At 42.1% G+C, this 22,500-nt stretch overlaps 1 protein-coding gene across 3 annotated transcripts in view; it reads left to right on the top strand.

The window, feature by feature from the left end:
* Positions 1 to 22,500, top strand: part of swm (Zinc finger protein swm) — a 99,439-nt gene that overhangs the window by 70,370 nt on the left and 6,569 nt on the right. For all 3 annotated transcript variants that reach the window (XM_068391024.1, XM_068391023.1, XM_068391025.1), the window contains 4 exons: positions 1,534 to 1,644; positions 4,222 to 4,535; positions 6,377 to 6,566; positions 18,504 to 18,779. In XM_068391024.1, the coding sequence (XP_068247125.1) occupies positions 1,534 to 1,644; positions 4,222 to 4,535; positions 6,377 to 6,566; positions 18,504 to 18,779 (891 nt within the window). The remainder of the gene's footprint in view (positions 1 to 1,533; positions 1,645 to 4,221; positions 4,536 to 6,376; positions 6,567 to 18,503; positions 18,780 to 22,500) is intronic.

Here is a 22,500-nt window from a genome sequence, read left to right as displayed (position 1 = left end):
TCCATAAATAAAAACATAAAAAAAAATTTATTATACAGTAAATAAGCCAACAACTCAATATTTTCATCAGCATAGCACCAGCTGGAAAGTACTCTAAATCAAACCCATTGTTCTCTAGTTTTTGGTAGTGCCGTATCCTCTGTACCATGGTCTTCCACTGTCTTCGGGTAGAGTTTTCCTGCTTGAGGGTACACTCGGTCACACTATTCTATCTTATTTCTCTTCCTGATGGTTTTTTTGAAGTTTTTATAGTCTATATGAAAGATCTATTTTAATGTTGTTACTGTTCTTAGAATATTTTTATTTTAATTTTTCATTACCTCTCTTGTAGTTTATTTATTTCCTTTCCTCACTGGGATATTTTTCCCTGTTGGAGCCCTTGGGCTTATAGTATGCTGCTTTTCCAACTACGGTTTTAGTTAAGCTTGTAATAATAAAAATACTTGAAGATCATTAAACTACTGTACTACCAAAACAGGTAACAAAAACTACAGGATGATAAGAAACCCATAAAATACAAATAATTTCTAAGTGTTAAAAGATAGCCAATTGTCTCAGTACAAAAGAACCTTGATTTGCAGAAATCTCATCCATTTTGAGATCGAAGAATATCCTTATGAAGATTAGGTGAGCTGTCCTGAGACTGAAACACAGGCATATTCAGCCAATACAGAACAGTTCACACACCGGAGATCCATTGAATTTTGGTGAATAGGAATTTGAAAGTACGATTCTGTAAAGTCTTTCGATAACATCCAATCTTTTTTTCAAGAAGCCTCCAGGTCTGTCAAGGGCGTTTCCATCAAAAACTTGGCGAGAACTTTAACCCTGTTTAGATTCTAAACATCTTGATCCAGCCTCCAACTTTTAGATACTGTTGTAAAACCCTGGTGATGGATACAAGACTTCATCTATCACATTCTTCCCAGTGAGTTTTGCAATCTCTACTTTAGAAATATGGGCCTTGGTGGATTGTTTAGATAACCTAGCAAAAGTATTGGTTCCATGGATGATTGGAGGACAAAGAGATTTAATAGCGCTCTCTAACCAATGACAGAATCCACAGCTCAGGATTCAGACTTTCCCATAGCTGATAAATGGAAAACCTTCCTCCTACAGAGATCTGTTTGGCGGTATGAACATCAGGGAAGTTTCGTTAAGATAATTAAATGAAAACTTAATGAAATGGTTTGTTGCAAATGAGTGACTGACAGTAAATGGTCCTAGTTTCTACCTTAGACCTACGGGACTTGACTCTAACACCACTTGTGTTTCACCTGTTGACAAAATAGCATCAATGGGTTTGTGGGTGAAAAACACTATACTTTATTTTTACAGTCAGTAAGTAGACTAGGAATTACGCTTAAGGCTAGCAACATGCTAGCTTTCCCTGATTTATAGTTAGAATAAAAAACATTTTTTTTTATCTAATAAAAATGTGTTTTAATTATTACAAATTGATTAGACAGTAGAGAGGTGAATAGTAAGGGAATCTTTCTAAAGGGAAATTAATTATTTTTGTTGTTGTTACAGGTTGCTGCAAAGCAGAAGGTCGAGAAACAGAAAGCAGAGGCCATGAGACTCAAATCTGAAGTGGAACAGAGAAAGAAACAACTTCTTGACAAACAAGTGCAGCAAATGAAGGCAAGTATACACAGTACAGTATGTACTGTAGGATAATTACACTTTTAGTGATTAAACATAGTACTTTATAATTAACGTACAATACAACAAAGATTGACGGTTGCTGAAACTTCTGCCCTAGCCTTAATGTAAAACCATCTTGCAACTTGAAAACTATACAGTGTCAGTGTCACAAATGAGATGGTGTGGGCACGTGTTGAGGATGGACCCTGGAGAGAGTGAGGAGGGCTTAGGAAGAACCTTTTAGGGAGATAATATTGAGAGGGAGGTGAAGAATTAGATGGCAAGATGAGGTGAAGGATGATGTGGAGAGAAGAGGCTGCCTTTGATAGAAGGCATTGGAGAGGGCGCGTCGGGCAACCGACCCCATAGTGTAGGGATAACAGTGGGAAAGATAAAGTATTGGCGGTATCTAAGAAATAAGATAAAATATCAAGTAAAGAATACAAGAGGATTACATAGGCACTGTAATCATAGATACTGTACCAGAAAAGCAGGGAAGCATATTGAAAACAATTCATTCACAAACATTAAGCTTACAGATCAAGATGAGGAAAATGTAGACAAAATATTATAAACAATGAAAAACCAGGACTTTGGACCATGAGTTTGATTTTCATTATCTCTCCTTCAATGGATAATCATCATCTTCGTATACTATGTGGTACAAGATGATTTCTAGGTAAAAATTGTCATTTTAACCCTTTTACCCCAAAAAGGACGTACTGGTACGTTTCACAAAAGCCATCCCTTTACCCCCATGGACGTACCGGTACGTCCTTGCAAAAAAAATGCTATAAATTTTTTTTTTTTTTCATATTTTTGATAATTTTTTGAGAAAATTCAGGCATTTTCCAAGAGAATGAGACCAACCTGACCTCTCTATGACAAAAATTAAGGCTGTTAGAGCAATTTTGAAAAAAATATACTGCAAAATGTGCTGGGAAAAAAATAACCCCCTGGGGGTTAAGGGTTGGAAATTTCCAAATAGCCTTGGGGGAAAAGGGTTAATCTATATCTGTTATCATCATCGTACAGTAAACTGTATACTTAACGCATATAAGACAACATTTATAGATAAGGTAAAAAAATTAAGGCAAATTTTAATTATCTCATTTGTACTGAATTGTTAAATTACAAAACCAACTGTCCATACAGTTGGCTGGCTTTTACCACAATCGGTGTCTATTGGTTATGTAAGGGTGATGTTATTAAAAGTGTTTTTAACTTGTGTGTCCTTAGAAATTTGAAATATACAGGGGTGTATCAAGGTTTTCATACACAAGTTACTGAAAACAGAGACCATTGTTTTGTTCATGCTTCATCGCCAATCGCAACGAAAGAATGAACATATGCATTTGCATGTCCAAGTGATAACTAATGATAGAAATAACTTTTATTAAACCGTTTGAAAACTTGTAATTTATAACTTATCAGCTCTTTTACAATATTTATGTTTTGAAAAAGGATGGAAATTCTATTAAGAATACATACATACATACATACATATACCAAGGCACTTCCCCCAATTTTTTGGGGGGTAGACGACATCAAACAAATGAAACAGAAAACGGGACCTCTCCTCTCTACGTTACTTTTTGTTATTTATATGGGCACATATTCCCAATATCATTAGCCTGAAATCAGCTGACAACAAAATTAGGTGACAATATTTACATTTTCTCAGTTGGGCTCTCATAGAAAAAATTGGTTTCACTGATATGGGATTATTCTTTGAATAGACCATTTATTATGAAGGTGTACCAATAATATACAAGGTAAAAAGGTTTTATTATCTATAAAAATTGGGGGTAGCCGACATCAACAAATGAAAAAAAAAAAGGGGACCTCTGCTCTCTACGTTCCTCCCAGCCAGACAAGGGACTCAACCGAGTTCAGCTGGTACTGCTAGGGTGCCACAGCCCACCCTCCCCCGTTATCCACCACAGATGAAGCTTCATAATGCTGATTCATTTTTTGTTACTTTTAGTAGTAATATTAATTCTAAAACACTGTTGTATACAATTTAGAAAGACGAACTGACAATTTAAGATGATTTTATATGAGTTCTGTCATTTTTTTTTACTTCAAGATCAATTTTTTTGTTACTTTTAGTAGTAATATTAATCCTAAAACACTGTTGTATACAATTTAGAAAGACGAACTGACAATTTAAGATTTTATATGAGTTCTGTCATTTTTTTTTACTTCAAGATCAATTTTTTTGTTACTTTTAGTAGTAATATTAATCCTAAAACACTGTTGTATACAATTTAGAAAGACGAACTGACAATTTAAGATTTTATATGAGTTCTGTCATTTTTTTTTACTTCAAGATCAATTTTTTTGTTACTTTTAGTAGTAATATTAATCCTAAAACACTGTTGTATACAATTTAGAAAGACGAACTGACAATTTAAGATTTTATATGAGTTCTGTCATTTTTTTTTTTACTTCAAGATCATTTTTTTTTTGTTACTTTTAGTAGTAATATTAGTCCTAAAACACTTCTATACAATTTAGAAAGACGAACTGACAATTTAAGAGGATTTTATTTGAGTGTCATTTTTTTTTCAGGTTTTGGTAGACAAACTGGATAGCAACAAATCTACGATGTCTGTGCCAGAGAAGAAGGTTCTCATAGAGACCATAAAATCTCTTCAAGGAGCCATAGAAACCACCAGGGCCCAGTTAGTAGGAAGTGACTTGCCAAAGACTAAGACTCAGGTGGACAGAGAGGTTCTCGACACCGAACTGGAGCTTTATTCTGTCCAAGCCGAGGGAGGCGACATCACCAAGCTCAGAAATCGTCTCAATCAGTTGAAGGCGCAGCAGAAGGCAGTTGGATTTCCTGCTCGTCCTGCGAGGGCCAGTCCATATACTTTAGAAAGGTGGGTCTTTTTGATAGGCAAAGAAAAAATATTAAAAGATGCATTACTGAATAACGGGTGAAGCGGTAAGTAAAGGGATATGTCTGTAACTGGTAGTTCTTTCATGAAAGACAAAGCAAAATATGTTACAAAGATACTTTACTATAGATTGGAAAAGAATATTGACAGTTCATTTTTTCGTGGTATATCCGATACTTGAGGGCCATTTCCATTATAAATATATGCATAAAAAATTTTTTTTTCTTTTAAGCCTTGAGGACTTATAGTAGTTTATTTAGGGAAATTCATCATTATTAACATATTACATTAAATATTCCTTTTTAAGGTTAAACATGGAATGGATTCTTTGTCAAGTCTAGGTCTTCATATATCCTTTTCTGATATTTTGAAACTCCTTACATGTCTCCACTTTGCCCCATATGTACAGTATTGCTCTGCTGATAAACTGCTCACGAAAATCAATTATAGTACTGTCTGTCATAACTTTGGTTAAACAAGTCCATTGCATTCCTGAGAATTTGCTTTTAATAAATTCTTTAGTGGTGTCAGCATGAAAGGGTGTGAAGAAAAAGCATGGAAAATCTGCAGGACAAAAAGTATGAAAAGGTGATTAGTTCAGCCTCCAATAAGAATAGTTGGAAGAAAATGTGATTTGAGCAGAGTTTTTATTGTGATAGATGCAAAAGGTTTTATTTTGAGCTAAATCTGAACTTTGGAGAGAGACCAAAATGGAAAGAAAATTAAAAAGAAAACAATTAAGTAACTCTGAACCACTATGGCCCAAGAACTTTTTAATTTTTCTCTTAAGTCTGGGTGATGCAAATTATAAATGAGAACTAACACAGTTCAAGTAAATTGCTTGGACTTTTGTATTCAGCGATTCCCTTATCGTTATTTGCAATTTTGCTGGTCTTCCAATTGGGATGAAGGTGTCTAGTTGTATTATAGAAAGTCAAAATGAATGTTACTGGATTGATGTACATACATACATATACCAAGGCACTTCCCCCAATTTTGGATTGATGTGATCTGGTTAATACTTAGTACCTTAATGAAATGTGTCTGCGACGCTTAAAAACTAAAACCACCTGTGCTGTTATCGGTTCAGTAATCTATTTAACTTACTTTTTGCCAGACTAAAGTAAATCAAACCATATTAGTTTCTTCTTTGGTCCATGATCCCAGAAACAGAAAACTACGGCAAATAAATCTTGTCTCGAATATATCCCTTGAAACTTTGCCAGAATTGAGGTTTTTACTCTTAAATTGTCATATTTTTAAGCACATTTACATTTTATTAAATAAGATAGATTTATTCAATAAGAACTAACCCTTTTGAACTGCCAATGAGAGAAGGGTTGCGGTGGCCGATGTGGTAATGTTCCTGACTGGTGAACGCCAGACTGGGGTTCAAGTCCCGCTCAAACTCGTTGGTTTCTTTGGTCGCGGCAACCTCGCCATCCTTGTGAGCCAAGGAGGGGGGGGGGGGGCCTGTAGGTCTATCTGCTGAGTCATCAGCAGCCATTGCCTGGCCCTCCTTGGTCCTAGCTTAGGTGGAGAGGTGGCTAGGGCACTGATCATATGTATATATGGTCAGTCTAGGGAATTGTCCTGCTTGATAGAGCCATGTCACTGTCCCTTGCCTCTGCCATTCATGAGCATCCTTAAACCTTTAAAGCTTGTTAAATAAAGGGTCTGGTTTTAGTATTGAAAAGGAAGTGCTTATTGTTATAGTAAATACACGATTTCAAAGAACCATTGGTAATTATTACTTGTCCACTAATAATTTTTATTGTGTTTTATATTACTTGTTCAATGAAATTTTTTTATTTTTATTTTAGGGGTGTTTATGGTGGAACACGCGGTCGTGGGATTACTCTGGTCCGGGGCGCTCCCCCCAGAGGAAGAGGTAGAGGTAGAGGAACTAGAGGGTTTGGTTATTCTTTCTCTTCGGTTGACAGAAGAACAACCAAAATTCATGCTTCTGGCTTTGAAAGAGAAGATAAAGAGGAGGTTCTTGCTCACTTTTCCGTAAGTAGACTTCTTCCCACATTTTCTGTAATCTATATGATGGCGCATTTTGTGTTGAAAAGGGTATTGATATCGATTTAAAATGTTCTTATGACTTGAGTCGTTTAGATCAATAAGATTTTCATCGTTTGTAATCGCTTTAACCCTATTACCCCCAGGCTATTTGGAACATTCTAACCCTTAACCCCAGGCGTTTTTTTTTTTCAAGCACATTTTTCAATATATATGTTTTAAATTGCTCTAACAGCCTTAATTTACGTCATAGAGTGGTCAGGTTGGTCTCATTCTTTTGGAAAATGTCTGAAGTTTCTCAAAGTTATCAAAAATATGCAAAAAAAAATGTAAATAGCAGTTTTTTGGAAGGACGTACCAGTACATCCAAGGGGGTAAAGGGGTGAGTTTTGTGAAATGTACTAGTACGTCCATTGGGGGTAGAAGGGTTAAAATGTTCTAATGACTTGAGTCGTTTAGATCAATAAGATTTTCATCGTTTGTAATGGCTTTAAGTGACCAAGTGTAATGTTATCTAATTAGCTCATGTTGAATAATGGGCTATTTTTAATAGTGAAATACCAAGAATATTGAAATATAAATTCAACCAATGAGAATATTTGAATATAAAATCAACACATTTAGTTGCATTGTCTTTGTTACTGATGCATTTATAAAAGAATTCAAACTACTAGTTGTTCCATAACCGAAATACAAACCACGCTATTTACATGGGGTATTACTTTTGGCGTAGCTGAAATGACGAGCCATTAGAATTTTAACGAGGGTTAATTACCCCCGCGCTAGTTAGCAAGGGGGTGGGGGAGTGGTAGCTAGCTACCCCTCCCCTCCTCACACACTGGTGAACTGCTTCACTTCACTTGTGGCTCGGGCGATGAGCAGACGTCTCTGCTTCGCCCTCGCATTATTGACAGCCTTAATTTTGTTTTGCTTTTTCTTTCAGCTTGTGTGCTTGAAGTTGGCCTCATCCTTCCTTCCTATCATGCGGAAGTGCCCTGGACTCCCCGACCGCCCTTGTGGAACGTTCATGTCGGCGGTCGAGACTGACCCTCACACCTTGTGTCCGCATTGTCGAGGTCAACGGTGTGAAAGGGATAATAACTGTAGTGAGTGCAGGGAGTGGCCTACCTCCCAGTGGGAGAGGTTTGCCCGGCGGCGTAAGAAGAAGCCTAAGCGTGACCTTTCTCCTTCAAGGGCTGCCTTGAAGAAGGAAGGTTCCAAGGACTCTTCTTCCGCTGCCCGAACCTCCTCCGAAGCTCTCACTCGATTGGTCTCTCGCGAGAGGCCGGCGAGTGGTAGCGCAGGCCCTTCTTTTGTTTCCCAATCTCGGGGTTCGGGAGAGGGCGTTGCCTCCCATAGCGAGGCAGCTCCCCCTCCTACTCCGGGGGAGGGCATTGATCTTGTTGATGACCATGTTGCTAATGATGATCTCTTACAGCTTTGGGCTTCCTTGGGGCTTAAGGGCTTGCCCTCCAGGAAATCCCTTTTTGACCTGATCCAGTTGGGTGCAGCTGTCAAACAGTCGCCGGTAATAGCAGAGGTAGATCCTCTGTCTATTGTCGACGTTGTTGTGGCAGAAGTTTCCGACGGGTCGGGTCAAACCCCTGCTGCGGTTGCGGATGTTGCTGAAGGCTCAGTTCCCCCCTCCGAACATCCTTCGAGGGAGGAGCTGGGTTCAACGGTCTCTCCTGCGGGTGACTCTCCCCCTTGAGGGAGTGCACTGACAGAGACTCCTCTTCGGAGGACAGACGGTGGCGTTGCTGTGCCTCGAGGTCGTTTTCTCCGTAAGGCTCGCCCTCTTCTTCGCCGTAGAGGCCTTCCTTCTCCTTACAAGGGAGTTAGGAGGCGCCTCTTCGGATCTTCACCTTCGACGTCCCCCGCAGAGGATCCTCCACGACGAGAGCAGAACGTTGCAGCTGCATCGCTTGACCTCTCCGCAGATCGTTCGCGATCTCCGTTCCTGGACGCTGATGCGCAGTAGGCGCCTACGCTCCCCGTTGTCCAATGGGCACCGGTCCCTTAGGGGCAGAAGGGCTTATCCCACAATGTGGGCGAGTCCCTTAAGCGCCAGGTCTTACCTGCGCGCCCACGTTCTCCTCCGCGCTCGCGCTCAGTAGCGCGCAAGCGCTCTCCTGCTGACCAGTCTTCTGATTCAACGCAGCGACGATCTCTTGCCGAGTCTCGCCGTAGATGTCCTGCTCGCCAGCGCTCTCCTGCGCGCCAGTGCTCACCTGCGTGCCAGCGCTCTCCTGTGCGCCAGCGCTCTCCTGTGCGCCAGCGCTCTCCAGCTCGCCAGCGCACTTCTGTTCCTGCTGCGCGCAATGCGCGCCATCGGTCTTCTGAGCGCCCACGATCTCCTGTTCGTCAGTGCACAACCACGGGCCCTGTTCCTGATGCGCGCCAACGTTCGCCCGCGCGCCCACGATCTCCGGATCTGGGCGCAGGCAAGGACATTGTTCCTCCGTCTCCTCGCCGACGTTCGCCTATGCGCCAGCCATCGCGCGCACTCTCCTGTGCGCACTTCTAAGGCAGCCCGAGCACCTGCGCGCCCACGAGATGTCTCCTGAGCCCGACCACGAGCATTCGCCTTTGCGCACAACCTCGCCCTCTGGTCCTGCGCCCCAACTGGTTCCTTCTGAATGCGCAACTGCATGCCAACGATTTCCTACGCGCTAGCGATCTCCTACGTGCCCGTGCGATCCCTCGCCTGCGCGCAAGCGCTCCTACGCGCCAACGCACCAGATCGCCACAGGTCTCCGACACGCCCACGCGCTAACTCGCCTGTGCGTGGTCTATCGTCTGTTCGCGCCATAGCTTGCCAACGTGCCATCGTTCGCCAACGCGCCATCGCTCGCCAACGCGCCACCGCTCGCCAACGCGCCACCGCTCGCCAACGCGCCACCGATCGCCTACGCGCCATCGTTCCCCCGACCGCCAGCGCTCACCCTTACAACCGCGCGCACCCTCACCTGCGCGCCCACGCGCACCCTCACCTGCGTGCCCACGCGCACCCTCACCTGCGCGCCCACGGGGCCACTCGCCGGTGCGCCCACTTGCCCTCTCGCCCGCGCACCCTCGCCCTCTCGCCCGCGCACCCTCGCCCACGCGCCTTCATCTCCGCGCGCCAACGTTCGCCCGCACCCGAACCAGCGATTCCTCCATCGCGCGAGCGCCAGCGATTCCCGCCGGGTTTCGCAGCGTGTCCAACCGTGCGAGTCTTCGGGGACGCGTGCTTCCAGATCTTCGTCCTCACGATCTCCACCCCGCAAGCACAGAGCTGCGCACGTCCAGGAGCAGGAAGAATCTTCGGAGAGGTCTACGCAACATTCTTCTTTCCAGGCAGGCCCCGTGGTATCCACTCGTAAGGATCAGCCGATCCCCTTCCCTCCAGCGGGTGTTGCTGACACTGCGTTGGTCAGCCGCCAGCCTTGGTTCGGGTCCCTGATCAAAGCGGTCGTGCAGGCTATGAAGCCGGCCCTCGCTGATCTGGGACTGAAACCAACGGCAGCCTCGTCCCCGCTGAAGAGAAGGAGAGGAGTGGACTTTGTGGTAACTTCTCCTAGGGTTAAGCTGGCTCCCAAGAAGTCTGTCAGGAAGGCCCCTTCCCCCTCGCAGACACTTTCTCCTTCCCCTGTGGACGAAGCCTTTCCGTCCTCAGGAGAATCCAGCGAGGTGAGGCGTTCTCCCACCGCACCAATGGGAGGAACCCCAACTCGAGGAAGAGAACCGTCTCGCATGGAGAGGAGCCCCCAGACTTCTTTGCTTGAGTCCTGTATCCCTCCCAGGAGGGAACCTAAGGACTCGAAGACTGCTTCTAAGTCTTCAACCCGGATTCGACCAGAGCTAGCGAGACCCCAGGAGAACGTCCACGTATCTCCCCAAGTAGAGCTACTGGGGACAGGAGACCTTGCTGCCAGTTCACAAGGAGGAGAGCAGCACGAGTCAGAGCATGCCTTCTGGCAAGTCCCGAGTCTAATGAGGCAACAACTCAACGGATTCAAGGACCCCGAGACCGCCCCCCGCGAAGGCAAAGATACGGTCCTGGACCAAGTCTACGGTACCCAGAAGCTCCCAAAGGCCAGCGCGGCTCTGCCCTGGTCCCAGGGAGTAAAGAGTGCCAGAGACAAGGTTGAGGGCTAGCTCTCCGAACTCGCCTCCTCCAGCCGTTCCTCTGCCGGGAACAAACTCCTCCTACCTCCTTGTGTACAACAGAGGAGGTACTTCGAGATCATGGGGGAGTCTTGTTTAGCTCTTCCCCTCCACCACTCTGTGGAAGAGCTCTCTAGGGGAATTTCTCTCGAGAAACTCTCCGCCCGGCAGGTGACCTTCTCGGCTACGGAGATCCTAAGCTAGGAAAAGGTCGCAAAGTGTGCCATGCAGGCCACTTCGTGGCTGGACATCTGGCTGGGGTCTCTGGGCATCCTGTTGCGATCCGAGGACTTGTCCAAGGAGAGCACCAGGAAGGCCCTGGAGACTTTCCTCCTCTCGGGCACGCGCTCCATCGAGTTCCTGGCTTACCAAGTTTCGAACTTGTGGGCAAACTCGATCCTAAAACGTCGTGATGCCGTGACCGAGAGGTTCCACTCAAAAGTCCCAGCCGTGGATGTCGGCAAGCTCAGACACTCCTCCATCCTTGGAGGGAGTTTGTTCGAGCCCAAGGATGTGGAACGGACAGCTGAGAGGTGGAGGAAGTCGAATCACGATTCGCTCCTCCAAAGGGCCCTTACATCTCGGCCCTATAAGCCTCCAGCTCCTCAATATCAGCTGCCTCGTCAGTCTAGGACATCGAAACAGGCTCCGGCAGCAAAGGCAAAGGTGTCTAAGCAGCAGCCCTTTCCTGTCAAGGACAAGAAAGGCGGAAAGTCCTCCAGGGGAGGTAGGAATCCTAGGGGGAGCGGCCGAGGCCGTAAACGCTAGGATTGACAATCCCCCTGCATGTCCACCAGTGGGGGATGCATACAAAGTTGCACGGACAGGTGGCAGCAACTCTGTGCCAATTCCTGGACGATCTCTGTGATCAGCCAAGGATATCGCGTCCCGTTCATAACATCTCTTCCTCCCCTGACAGCGAATCCAGTGTCCTTGAGCTCCTATGCCATGGGATCGGCAAAGGGGCTAGCCCTTCGGGCAGAAGTCGAGACCATGCTTAAGAAGGATGCTCTCCAGGAGGTCGTCGACGGCTCACCAGGCTTCTTCAGTCAACTCTTTCTTGTAAAGAAGGCGTCTGGAGGCTGGAGACCTGTCATCGACCTCTCAGCTCTGAACAAGTTTGTCAAGCAAACTTCGTTCAGCATGGAGACAGCAGACATGGTCAGACTTGCAGTGAGACCGCAAGACTTCATGTGCACTCTGGATCTGAAGGACGCGTACTTCCAGATCCCAATCCATCTGTCTTCCAGGTAGTACTTGAGATTCAGCCTAGATAGCAAGATCTACCAGTTCAAGGTGCTGTGTTTCGGTCTCTCCACAGCACCGCAGGTTTTCACCAGAGTGTTCACCCTGATATCTTCGTGGGCACACAGGATCGGCATCCGTCTCCTCCGTTATATGGACGACTGGCTGATCCTGGCAGACTCGGAGTCGACCCTTCTTCGACACTGAGACAAGCTTCTGGGACTTTGCCAAGATCTAGGGATCATGGTAAATCTTGAGAAATCTTCTCTGCTTCCAACTCAACGACTGGTATATCTAGGCATGATATTAGACTCCAATCTCCACAAAGCCTTTCCATCAGACGACAGGATAGCAAGGCTGAGGAGGGTCGCAAGACCTTCCCTTGGATGAAAGGAGCTTCCAGCCCAATCTTGGTTACGTCTCCTAGGTCACCTGACCTCCTTGGCCCATCTAGTCCCGAACGGCCGCCTCAGGATGAGATCCTTGCAATGGCGGCTCAAGTCCCGGTGGAATCAAGGCAACGATTCCCCGGGACCTGCGGAATGGACGGACCTGTAGTGGTGGCTGACCGATAAAAACCTTCGAAAGGGAGTGGATCTTCTCGTCCTTCCCCTGGAGTTGATGCTGTTCTCAGACGCGTCAAAAGTAGGGTGGGGGGCCCACTTTCTGAACCAAAGGTTCTCAGGCCTATGGTCAGAATCAGAAGGTACCTCCACATCAATCTGCTAGAAATGAAGGTCGTTTATCTGGCCCTTCAACAGTTCCAACAGACCCTGGCGGGCCACTCCGTGGTGGTGATGAGCGACAACACCACAGTAGTGGCTTATATCAACAAGCAGGGAGGTACCTTTTCACAACAGCTATCCCATCTTGCAGTAGAGATACTGAGGTGGACCGAAGTCCACTCGATTCCACTATCAGCTGGCTTCATTCCGGGCAAAAGGAATGTGCTCGCCGACAATCTGAGCAGAGCATCGCAGATAGTGAGTACAGAGTGGTCTTTGGATCCTCTAGTAGCCAACAAAGTCCTGACTTTGTGGGGTTCCCCGACAGTGGACCTGTTCGCGACAGCTTTGAACTTCAAGCTGCCGCTGTACTGCTCCCCAGTCCCGGACCCCAAGGCACTCTGGCAAGATGCCTTCCAACAACGGTGGGACAACATCGACGTCTATGCTTTTCCACCGTTCTGTCTGATGAGAAGGTTGCTCAACAAGACCAGACTCTCGGTCAATCTGTCAATGACCTTAATAGCTCCGCTATGGCATCACGCAGAGTGGTTCCCGGACCTTCTGCAGCTCCTGACGGAACTCCCGAGAGAACTCCCCCCGCGACACGAGCTACTCAAGCAACCACACTGCAACATCTACCACAAGGCCGTAGCTTCGCTTCGGCTTCACGCCTGGAGACTATCCAGCATCTCCTCACTGAGAGAGGCTTTTCGCAACAAGTTGCGGAGAGGATGTCTCGACACCTGCGAAAGTCATCCGCAGGGGTCTATCAGGCAAAGTGGAGAGTCTTCTGTGGTTGGTGTCGTGAGAGGAGTATCTCTCCCCTCGATGCCACTATTCCAGCGATAGCGGAGTTTCTCGTGTATTTGCGGGAGGAAATGCGCCTTTCAGTCTCGGCGGTGAAAGGCTATCGCTCAGCCTTAACCCTGGATAGGTACGGTGGGTCGTTTGCGACCCCGAGCGTAAAAAAAAACCGGTTTTTCTCACGTGACTCACCCCTGTGACTGAATTTGTGGGTGATCGACCTGCAGGAGGTGTCTCCCCTACACGCTCTAGTAGTGTCCAGATGTGCATTGCTGTAGCTGTACTCCTTCCCCGATTTCTGAGACGCGTCGGGGTCGTTCGCGTCCGAGTTTACCCTTCTGAGGTAGTTTGCATAATTATCAAAGTTATTACGTATTATGAAATTGTCGTAGAATGGTGCAACTTGTATAGGTTATCAGTTGTGGAAAGTCTTGGTGGATTGTTTGGCTACCATGTGCATGTTTTTTTTTTTTTAGTTAAAATGTCGTTCATCACCACGAGGACCATTTTACCGCGAGTGCCCCTTTTTCATTTTTTTTCATTTTTTTGCCAAGTCATTTTTCCGTAAGATATTGCCAAATAGTGTCGTAAAACTTTTGCTTGTTTAGTGTTGGAAAGTGTGTCTAGATGATCTGGCTACCCATGCATGACTTTGTTTTTGTCAGATACGACGTAGTTATTGGTATATTGGGTATTTAACTGCGGTTACCAATTTCTGTTTTTTTTCAATATTTGTAAAAATTACTACGTAGTAAGGAATTGCCGTATATTATTCATTTTTTTTTCATGTTTATGTGTTAGAAAGTGTACCTTGATGGTTGGGCTAACACGTGCATGTCTTTTTTTTTATCTGAGATGTCGTATATTAGAATGTCGGGCATTTTACCGCGAGTGTCCCTTTTTAATTTTTTTTAATTTTTTTGCCAAGTCATTTTTCCGTAAGATATTGCGAAATAGTGTCGTAAAACTTTTGCTTTTTTAATGTTGGAAAGTGTGTCTAGATGATCTGGCTACCCATGCGTGATTTTGTTTTTGTCAGATACGACGTAGTTATTGGTATATTGGGTATTTAACTGCGGTTGCCAATTTCTGTTTTTTTTTCAATATTTGTAAAAATTTACTACGTAGTAAGGAATTTCCGTATATTATTGATTTTTTTTTCATGTTAATGTGTTAGAAAGTGTGCCTTGATGGTTGGGCTAACACGTGCATGTCTTTTTTTTTTATCTGAGATGCCGTATATTAGAATGTTGGGCATTTTTCCGCGAGTGCCCCTTTTTATTTGTTTTGCATTTTTTTGCTTAGTCATGTTACCGTAAGGAATTGGCAAGTAGTGTCGCAAAACTTATATTTTTATAGTGTTGGAAAGTGTTTCTAGATGATCTGGCTACCCATGTCTATTTTTTTTTTAGCCAGATATGGCGTATATATAAGTATGTGTTCGATTTTCCTGTGATTGCCATTTTTTCGTTTTTTCCCATTTCTTTCAAAATTACTACGTACTAAGGAACTATCACAGAGTAATATTTCATTTATATGTTTATTTGTCGGAAAATATGCCTTGATGGTTTGCCTAGCACGTGGCTGAAATTTTTTTTTTCTGAAATGCCGTATATTAGAATGGCCATTTTTCCACGAGTGCCCCTTTTTATTTGTTTTGCATTTTTTTGCTTAGTCATGTTACCGTAAGGAATTGGCAAGTAGTGTCGCAAAACTTATGTTTTTATAGTGTTGGAAAGTGTTTCTAGATGATCTGGCTACCCATGCCTATCTTTTTTTTAGCCAGATATGGCGTATATATAGGTATGTGTTCGATTTTCCGGTGATTGCCATTTTTTCGTTTTTTCCCAATTCTTTCAAAATTACTACGTACTAAGGAACTATCACAGAGTAATGATTCCTCTAGATGTTTATTTGTCGGAAAATTTTGTTTACTTTTTTTTTGATTGAATATCATCAAATTTTTTTAGCTAAAATATTGTTTTACATTTTTTTTTTCGATTTTATTTCCCTTCAAAAAAAATTTTTTGGGTCAGAATTTTAATTTTATAGTCGTAAAATAATCGACAATTATCCAGCAACCCACCATACAATTTTTATGCATATCCAATAATAATTAGATTAGTAAATAACACCTTGAAATTGACATACCCTTCCTACATTTCAAGTGGCAGATTAGGGAGTCTGAGTCAGTGTGGTTGGCGGCCATTTTGTGGACATATCCGAAGCGTAAGCTGCCCTATCTATATATATTCTTGTTCCCTATAGAATTTGTGATATTTTGGTATATTTTTACCTGCATAAATATCATATTATATATTAAATATATGTATTTTTTTACGAAATTTCTAAGTACTCAAAAAATTACCTTTAGATATGGCCCCTGATATAAATGTAATTTACAAAATAATGAAGATTTTTTTACATATTTCTATTTTAGGATAACATATGTTTATTCCCTAAAAAAATTAGCCACTTCCTATTTCATTTGGGTACCCAAAAAAATTCATGAAATTTGGACAATTTTTTTTGGCCAAAAAAAGTTACCCTTTTTTTCTCATTTCAGATCTTCACCTCCATGGGTCTGACTTCATCCAAAATACATCAAGATGTGTCCTAAACATTCAAGAATCAATTCCTAAAAGGATTTGTGTATATATGTATAAACTTTTTTTTTATGAATTTTTATGTCAGGTCTTTTTTTTTTCTACTTAATTTTTTAAAATATTTATAATAAATAGTTTTTCTGCAGATGAGTAGTATTTATCTTTACAGTTGTTTTAAGCATTCATTGAAGTGTTTTTTGGCAAAAGAAAAAAGGAGGTTACTGCAAAAACTGATTTTTCAAGAATTTTTTTTGGCGTCGGGGTCGTTCGCGTCCGAGTATACCCTTAAAGGGGTGTCCGAGGACCGTACCTATCCAGGGTTAAGCTTAGCCTTCAGGCTGAAAGGAATAGACATTTCTTCCTCGCTGGAACTTTCTCCTCAGTCGGAAGTGAGACCTCCTCCATGGAACGTGGTTCGCGTTCTCAGGGCTCTTAAGAGACCTCTGTTCGAACCATTACACCAGGCCTCTGATCAACACCCGACTTGGAAGACGGTGTTCCTGCTCTCTTTGGCATCAGCCAAGCGGGTCAGTGAACTTCATGGTCTCTCATACGACGTCGCCCATTCAAGGGGATGGGGGAGGTAACGTTTGGGTTCGTCCCTGAGTTTGTAGCTAAGAGTCAGAACCCTGGAGTGCCGGACCCACGGTTCGACTCCTTCAGGGTTTCGAGTCTCCGTTCTGTAACAAGTGACCCAGACCATCTGCTACTATGTCCAGTGAGAAGTCTGAGGCGTTATCTGAAGAGAACGGCTGCAGTCCGTCCCCGCGTGCAAGCCCTTTTTGTGAGCACGGGAAGGACGAAGAGGAGGATCACCAAGAATACCATCTCAGCTTGGATTCGAAGGGTCGTCCACCACGCCTTGAATCCAGATCCTCCTCCGTCACGTCGTCCCAGAGCACACGATGTCAGAGGCATCGCAACGTCTCTGGCTTTTAAGAGAGACTTCTCGGTGACGCAGGTGCTACAAGCTGGGGTCTGGAAGCATCAAACGACCTTCACAGCCCACTACCTGCAGGACGTGACCCACAGGAGCCTTGATACATTCTCTATCGGCCCTGTGGTGGCTGCACAACAGCTGGGCTAACCTCAGGCTCCTTAATGGACAGGTAGCAGAAGGTTGAGGGCATTGTTACCCGGTTTTAGACTGCATGAATGAAAGAGTATCTCTGGCCCTTACTTCTTTCTTCATCCTCCCCTCTCTTGGGGAAAGCAGCATCCTGGGTTCTCTGCATAGCTGACCTCCAACCTCTGCAGGTAAACCATGCTTCCTTGTGTTCCTAGCATTAAGATAATACTGTCGCGTCCCCCATACCCTGACGAGGTGGTATTGGGAATGTCCTAGCCTAGAATTCCATCTAAAGGACTTCAGGTCAACTTCCTAGGACGAGTTACACTTCAATCCTCCACACAAGCTTATGTACTTGTGAGGTGCAGGGACTTTTTCTTGAGTGCTGCTCACTCGGATTCTGAGTCCCCGGCTAAAGCCAAAGCCACTAAAGGCTGGGACTTTCCATCCTACCTAAGGGGTAAGTCACCCCATGTAAATAGCATGGTTTGTATTTCGGTTACGGAAGAAATGACAAATTCGGAGATAATTTTTATTTTTCCTAACCATACAAACCTTAGCTATTTACACATATTTGCCCACCAGCCCTGCCCCCAAGGCAAGTCCTACCTCTAAGTGAAGTGAAGCAGTTCACCGGTGTGTGAGGGGGGGAGGGGTAGCTAGCTACCACTCCACTACCCCCTTGCTAACTAGCGCGGGGGTAATTAACCCTCGTTAAAATTCTAATGGCTCGTCATTTCAGCTACGCCGAAAGTAATACCCCATGTAAATAGCTAAGGTTTGTATGGTTAGGAAAAATACAAATTATCTCCGAATTTGTCATTTTTAAATGGCTTATCAAATGATTGAGAAGATTCTCTATATAATTGACTTGTATAGATTATCAGGAAAAGATTGCCCTATTTTTTATAAATAAATAGCCAGATACAATTTTTAACATTTTATTGCATAGCATTCATCTTTCCTGAAAAGAAGAGATTGAATAAGTTGTTAGCAATTTGTATTCCTTGTAACTAAGTTAATGTCAATCAAATGTTTATGTACTCGAAAGAAGTTTTAGCTTTTATTCTTAAATTGTTGATTGCTTTCAATTTTGTCAAGAGCAAATATTAGGCTGAAATGAGTTGAAGAATGATTTTATTTATAAAAATTACCAGGGTTATTATTAGTTTGATCTTACTGAAATGAAAACAAATATAGGTTACTTCTCCAAATTTGATGAAAAGAATTAGGGAATGAATGAATTAAGAAGATCTTATGGCGTAAAAACAAGTTCAAATTACTTCATCCACCTAAAGCACAGTAATTTCCGTTTCTTCCACAGAACTTGGGATCTGTGACCAACTACGTGTGGGACGATCAGACCCCGGCGGTAACGATCCAATACTCTGCCAGAAGAGAAGCCGAGAAGGCGATGGTCGAAGGCAGAATGTTAGGGGACCGTCTGTTGACTCTGACTTGGTCCTTTGAAGCTGCCCTCCCACCTCGTTCTCAGTCCACTGCAACAGCGGTAATAGGAAATAAGCATGTGTCCTCTCACACCTTTACAAGTGTTACCCCTCATTCTACTACCCCCTTAATCTCTCCAGAAGAGACCTTGGTGAGTTTTGATACTGCCCCTGCTTCTTAACATTTTGCCTTTTCCAATTGTGTGATTTATTTGAGTGTGCATTGGCTTGTTGACATTGTTTGGGTATCAGAATTAATCCTAATGTACATGTTGTGTTTTTAGAAAAGACTTACCGATTACAGTACACATAACCAAAAAATTTAAAAAGCATTTGCGTATTAGATATATGGTTAGGATTTATATACACTACAATATTTTTTGAAATACTACATAATATAATAGTGCAGTATTCAGGGTTAGATATTAAACTGCCTGGCCCATGCTTTACGAAGAAGAGTTTAGTATACTGTCGTACCGTATTATGAAATTAGTTGAAAAAAAAATCAGCAAGTCACGTACGAAGGCTCGATTGCGTAATATAAATGGCTTATAAAAAAATCTTTTATTTTCTAAGTTCTGCTTAAAAGAATGACTGCTCTTGATAATACAGACAAAAAAAAAGTTACACTTGTTTATAAATATCACAAAACATTAGTAATATAGTGTAACATTGTCCTTTAGAAACAAAATTATTGTCTAAGCTTTTTATTGGAATACTTAGCTTCGGATATATGAATATTAATAACTTATTAATATGCGAATTTACAATTAGTTGGAATTTTTAGAAATTTACAGGAAAAATTTGTAGGGCAAATCTTGGAGTTAATATAAATTAATCATAAAATTTGGAAATTAAAATACTGTTCCGGAGCACTATATGTTCCCTTTTTATTTATAGATTATTATATCATAAAACTATGATAATGTAATATGCAGAAACACTACAGTATTAGGCCAGGAATTTCGATATTTACAACTATACGCATATAAGATTATAAATGAATGCATCGCACCATAAGAAACAGAATAAAATTGGGCAGCTTCGGGTACTTCTCACTAACAAACAGGCTAAATAATCTAAATTTTTCTGGTATTTATTTTGGGACGAATTAGAAAATAAGATGGAATACAGGGGAAATTTCAAATGTTAATTACAAAATGAAAAAGTTACCCCCAAAAACATGATTTATAGTTAAAAGGGAAAAATGTGTAAGACCAAAGAGAAAATGTAAAAAAGAAGATACAGAAATGCTGGTGAATGGTAACTGCTGTTGTCAATAATTGAAATAAGAGTAAGACATAATTTTGAGGTCACCTTTCTGTTTAAATTCAAAGAACAAAAAATTTATTTCAGGACTGTATTGTGCCGGGAAAGGTCCAAGGGGGGGGGGGTGTTGCCAATCTATATGAGGTGTGGTTAAAGGAACAATGGATAGTTTAGCCCGGGGCCATACTACTAAAATTTCCTTATCTAATTTTCATTCTATATAAATATATAAGTTAATACTAACTTGTGTAGTCCAAAGTAAACAGAATTACAGTAATGTACAGTATATACTAGTTAATTATATCCGTGCTGTATGCAATAAGTATATTCAGTATCAAACACAAAACAAAAATATATGACCCTTTAATAAGCAAAGTATACCTCACTTGGAACTTGGTGACAATTGGGTTGCTTATCAAAATATTGCATATACTATTAAGTACAAACACAGGCAAGCAATCAGTGGTTGGTTTATGTACACTAGTAGTTTTATGTACAGTATATATATACAGTATTGTCTTATGAGTAATAAGGACGGTGCTCTACGCCATTTATAAGTGTTGATCCCATACTAACATTGTCTCCCTAACTTTAACTTTGTAACCTAATGCTTACCTATACTAAAGCAATAATATTTATGGTTTTGATTACTGACTTCCACAAATGACCACGGTCCTGACTTTAAGTTTTCAATATCTTGCAAAGGTGTCTTTTGGAATGCGTACTCTTCCACAAATGACTGTGTTGACTTCCAGTATGCAATATCTTGCAAAGGTGTCTTTTGGAATGCGTACTCAACAGTCGCACATAATCTAGTAGCTATTCCCCAATCAAGGCAGCCTAGAATCTCATCTAATTTTCCAAGTGGCATCATATTTCCTGCTGCTTTGTAAGATGATTTCCCACAAAGTATAGTGAACACCATCAAAATCTAAGGCTTCACAAGTTCACATTGTACGCAATACAGTGTACTTCAATTTTGAGAGCTAGTCACCAGACTTCAGATGATTCAGAGTGGGAATTTATTCCTCCCCAAACTTGATTGGCCCTTTTTGCTAACCCCCTTCTCATCAATAAACTAATAAGTATGCAACATTCACATTACTCAATCAAGATTCATAGAGTGCTTAGTTGATTCCTTTTTTTCAAGTTGGAGCATTTTTTTCCCTCCTTTCCGGAAAGTTTGATCTTTGCACATCCATTGACACTTTTTGTCATTTAGTGTGCTCAAGTGCATATTAATGTTTACACTGAATAGAAGTTTGGATATGGGAAGTTCTCTTATTAAAGACCCGACTTTGTAAAGGAAATATGGGAAAGAAGTGAATCGTTTGTGATTCTTAAAACCTCTGCAATATATTTTAATTCAGCTAATGGTTTTAAAGATGCTATATTACATTTTTTGTGTTATAGTACTGTATATGCATTTAATACCGCACCATAGGTTATCATTTTTCATATCAAATCAGGATTGCATAAACGTGTATGTTGCGGAGTCTACTCTAGCATACAATCTACACTTTATATTGTTATTACAACAGGAAAAGTTATACTTATCAAGAGCAAAAACCAATTCAAGCAAATTTTAATTAATTAAAGTAACTCCAAAATTCTCGCCTATCTGGCTAACACATGTACTTCAGCATGTACCGCTTGCCAAAACAGGATCAAGGAGATAATGAGTAAATTGCGAGCAAAGACCAATTGATCTAAATGATTATTATTATTATTACCAGCCAAGCTACAACCCCAGTTGGAAAAGCAAGATGCTATAAGCCCAAGGGCTCCAACACGGAAAAATAGCCCAGTGAGGAAAGGAAATAAGGAAATAAATAAATGATGAGAATAAATTAACAATATATCATTCTAAAAACAGTAACAGCGTCAAAATAATTGAAGTACTTATCTTAAAATTACTTGACCACACGGCTAGGAATAACTTCATAGAAAATGGGTCCGAATTCCTATTTTCTGTATGAGCACCAAAGTACAGTGTAGATATTTTTTCCTTTTGGACAACAAGCCAAAGTATTGCCAATCATAGGTTATTAAAAATAATCATAATTGTTTTACCACAAACCCATCACTGGTATAAAACCTGAATGTTAATATGAATTGACTGTTGGATTTGTATTGAAAATAATTTTTGCTTTTTGAAACCTTGAGTTTCACTTCGAACCCATTTGTCATATACATCTGCCTTTGCAGACTGAGAATGGCCCAGAAACTATAGTCAATTTCTTTTAGCGAGGCATATTTGCACCGACTCGCAGCGGTGCCCCTTTAGCTCGGAAAAGTTTCCTGATTGCTTATTGGTTGGACAAGATAATTCTAACCAATCGGCGATCAGGAAACTTTTCCGAGCTAAAAGGGCACCGTTGCGAGTCTGTGCAAATCTGCCTCGCTATAAGAAATGGGCTATAGTATCTAGTCTTCCTAACAAAAGAGTAATTACCCCCCTATGCATTTACTGTTTGCGCATTTACAAAATCTTGCCGGCTAATAAATTTTCACTGATCTGGATGTTGATCTCTGGCACCATCATTTAGTTAGTTTCTTTGTGCAGGTTGTATAAGATTCTTCTTAATTCTGACCATCCTTTGC

This window comes from Palaemon carinicauda, chromosome 17, assembly GCF_036898095.1.
Source record: "Palaemon carinicauda isolate YSFRI2023 chromosome 17, ASM3689809v2, whole genome shotgun sequence".
In the NCBI taxonomy this organism is placed as follows: Eukaryota; Metazoa; Arthropoda; class Malacostraca; order Decapoda; family Palaemonidae; genus Palaemon; species Palaemon carinicauda.
This window is presented reverse-complemented; position numbering and strand designations above follow the sequence as displayed.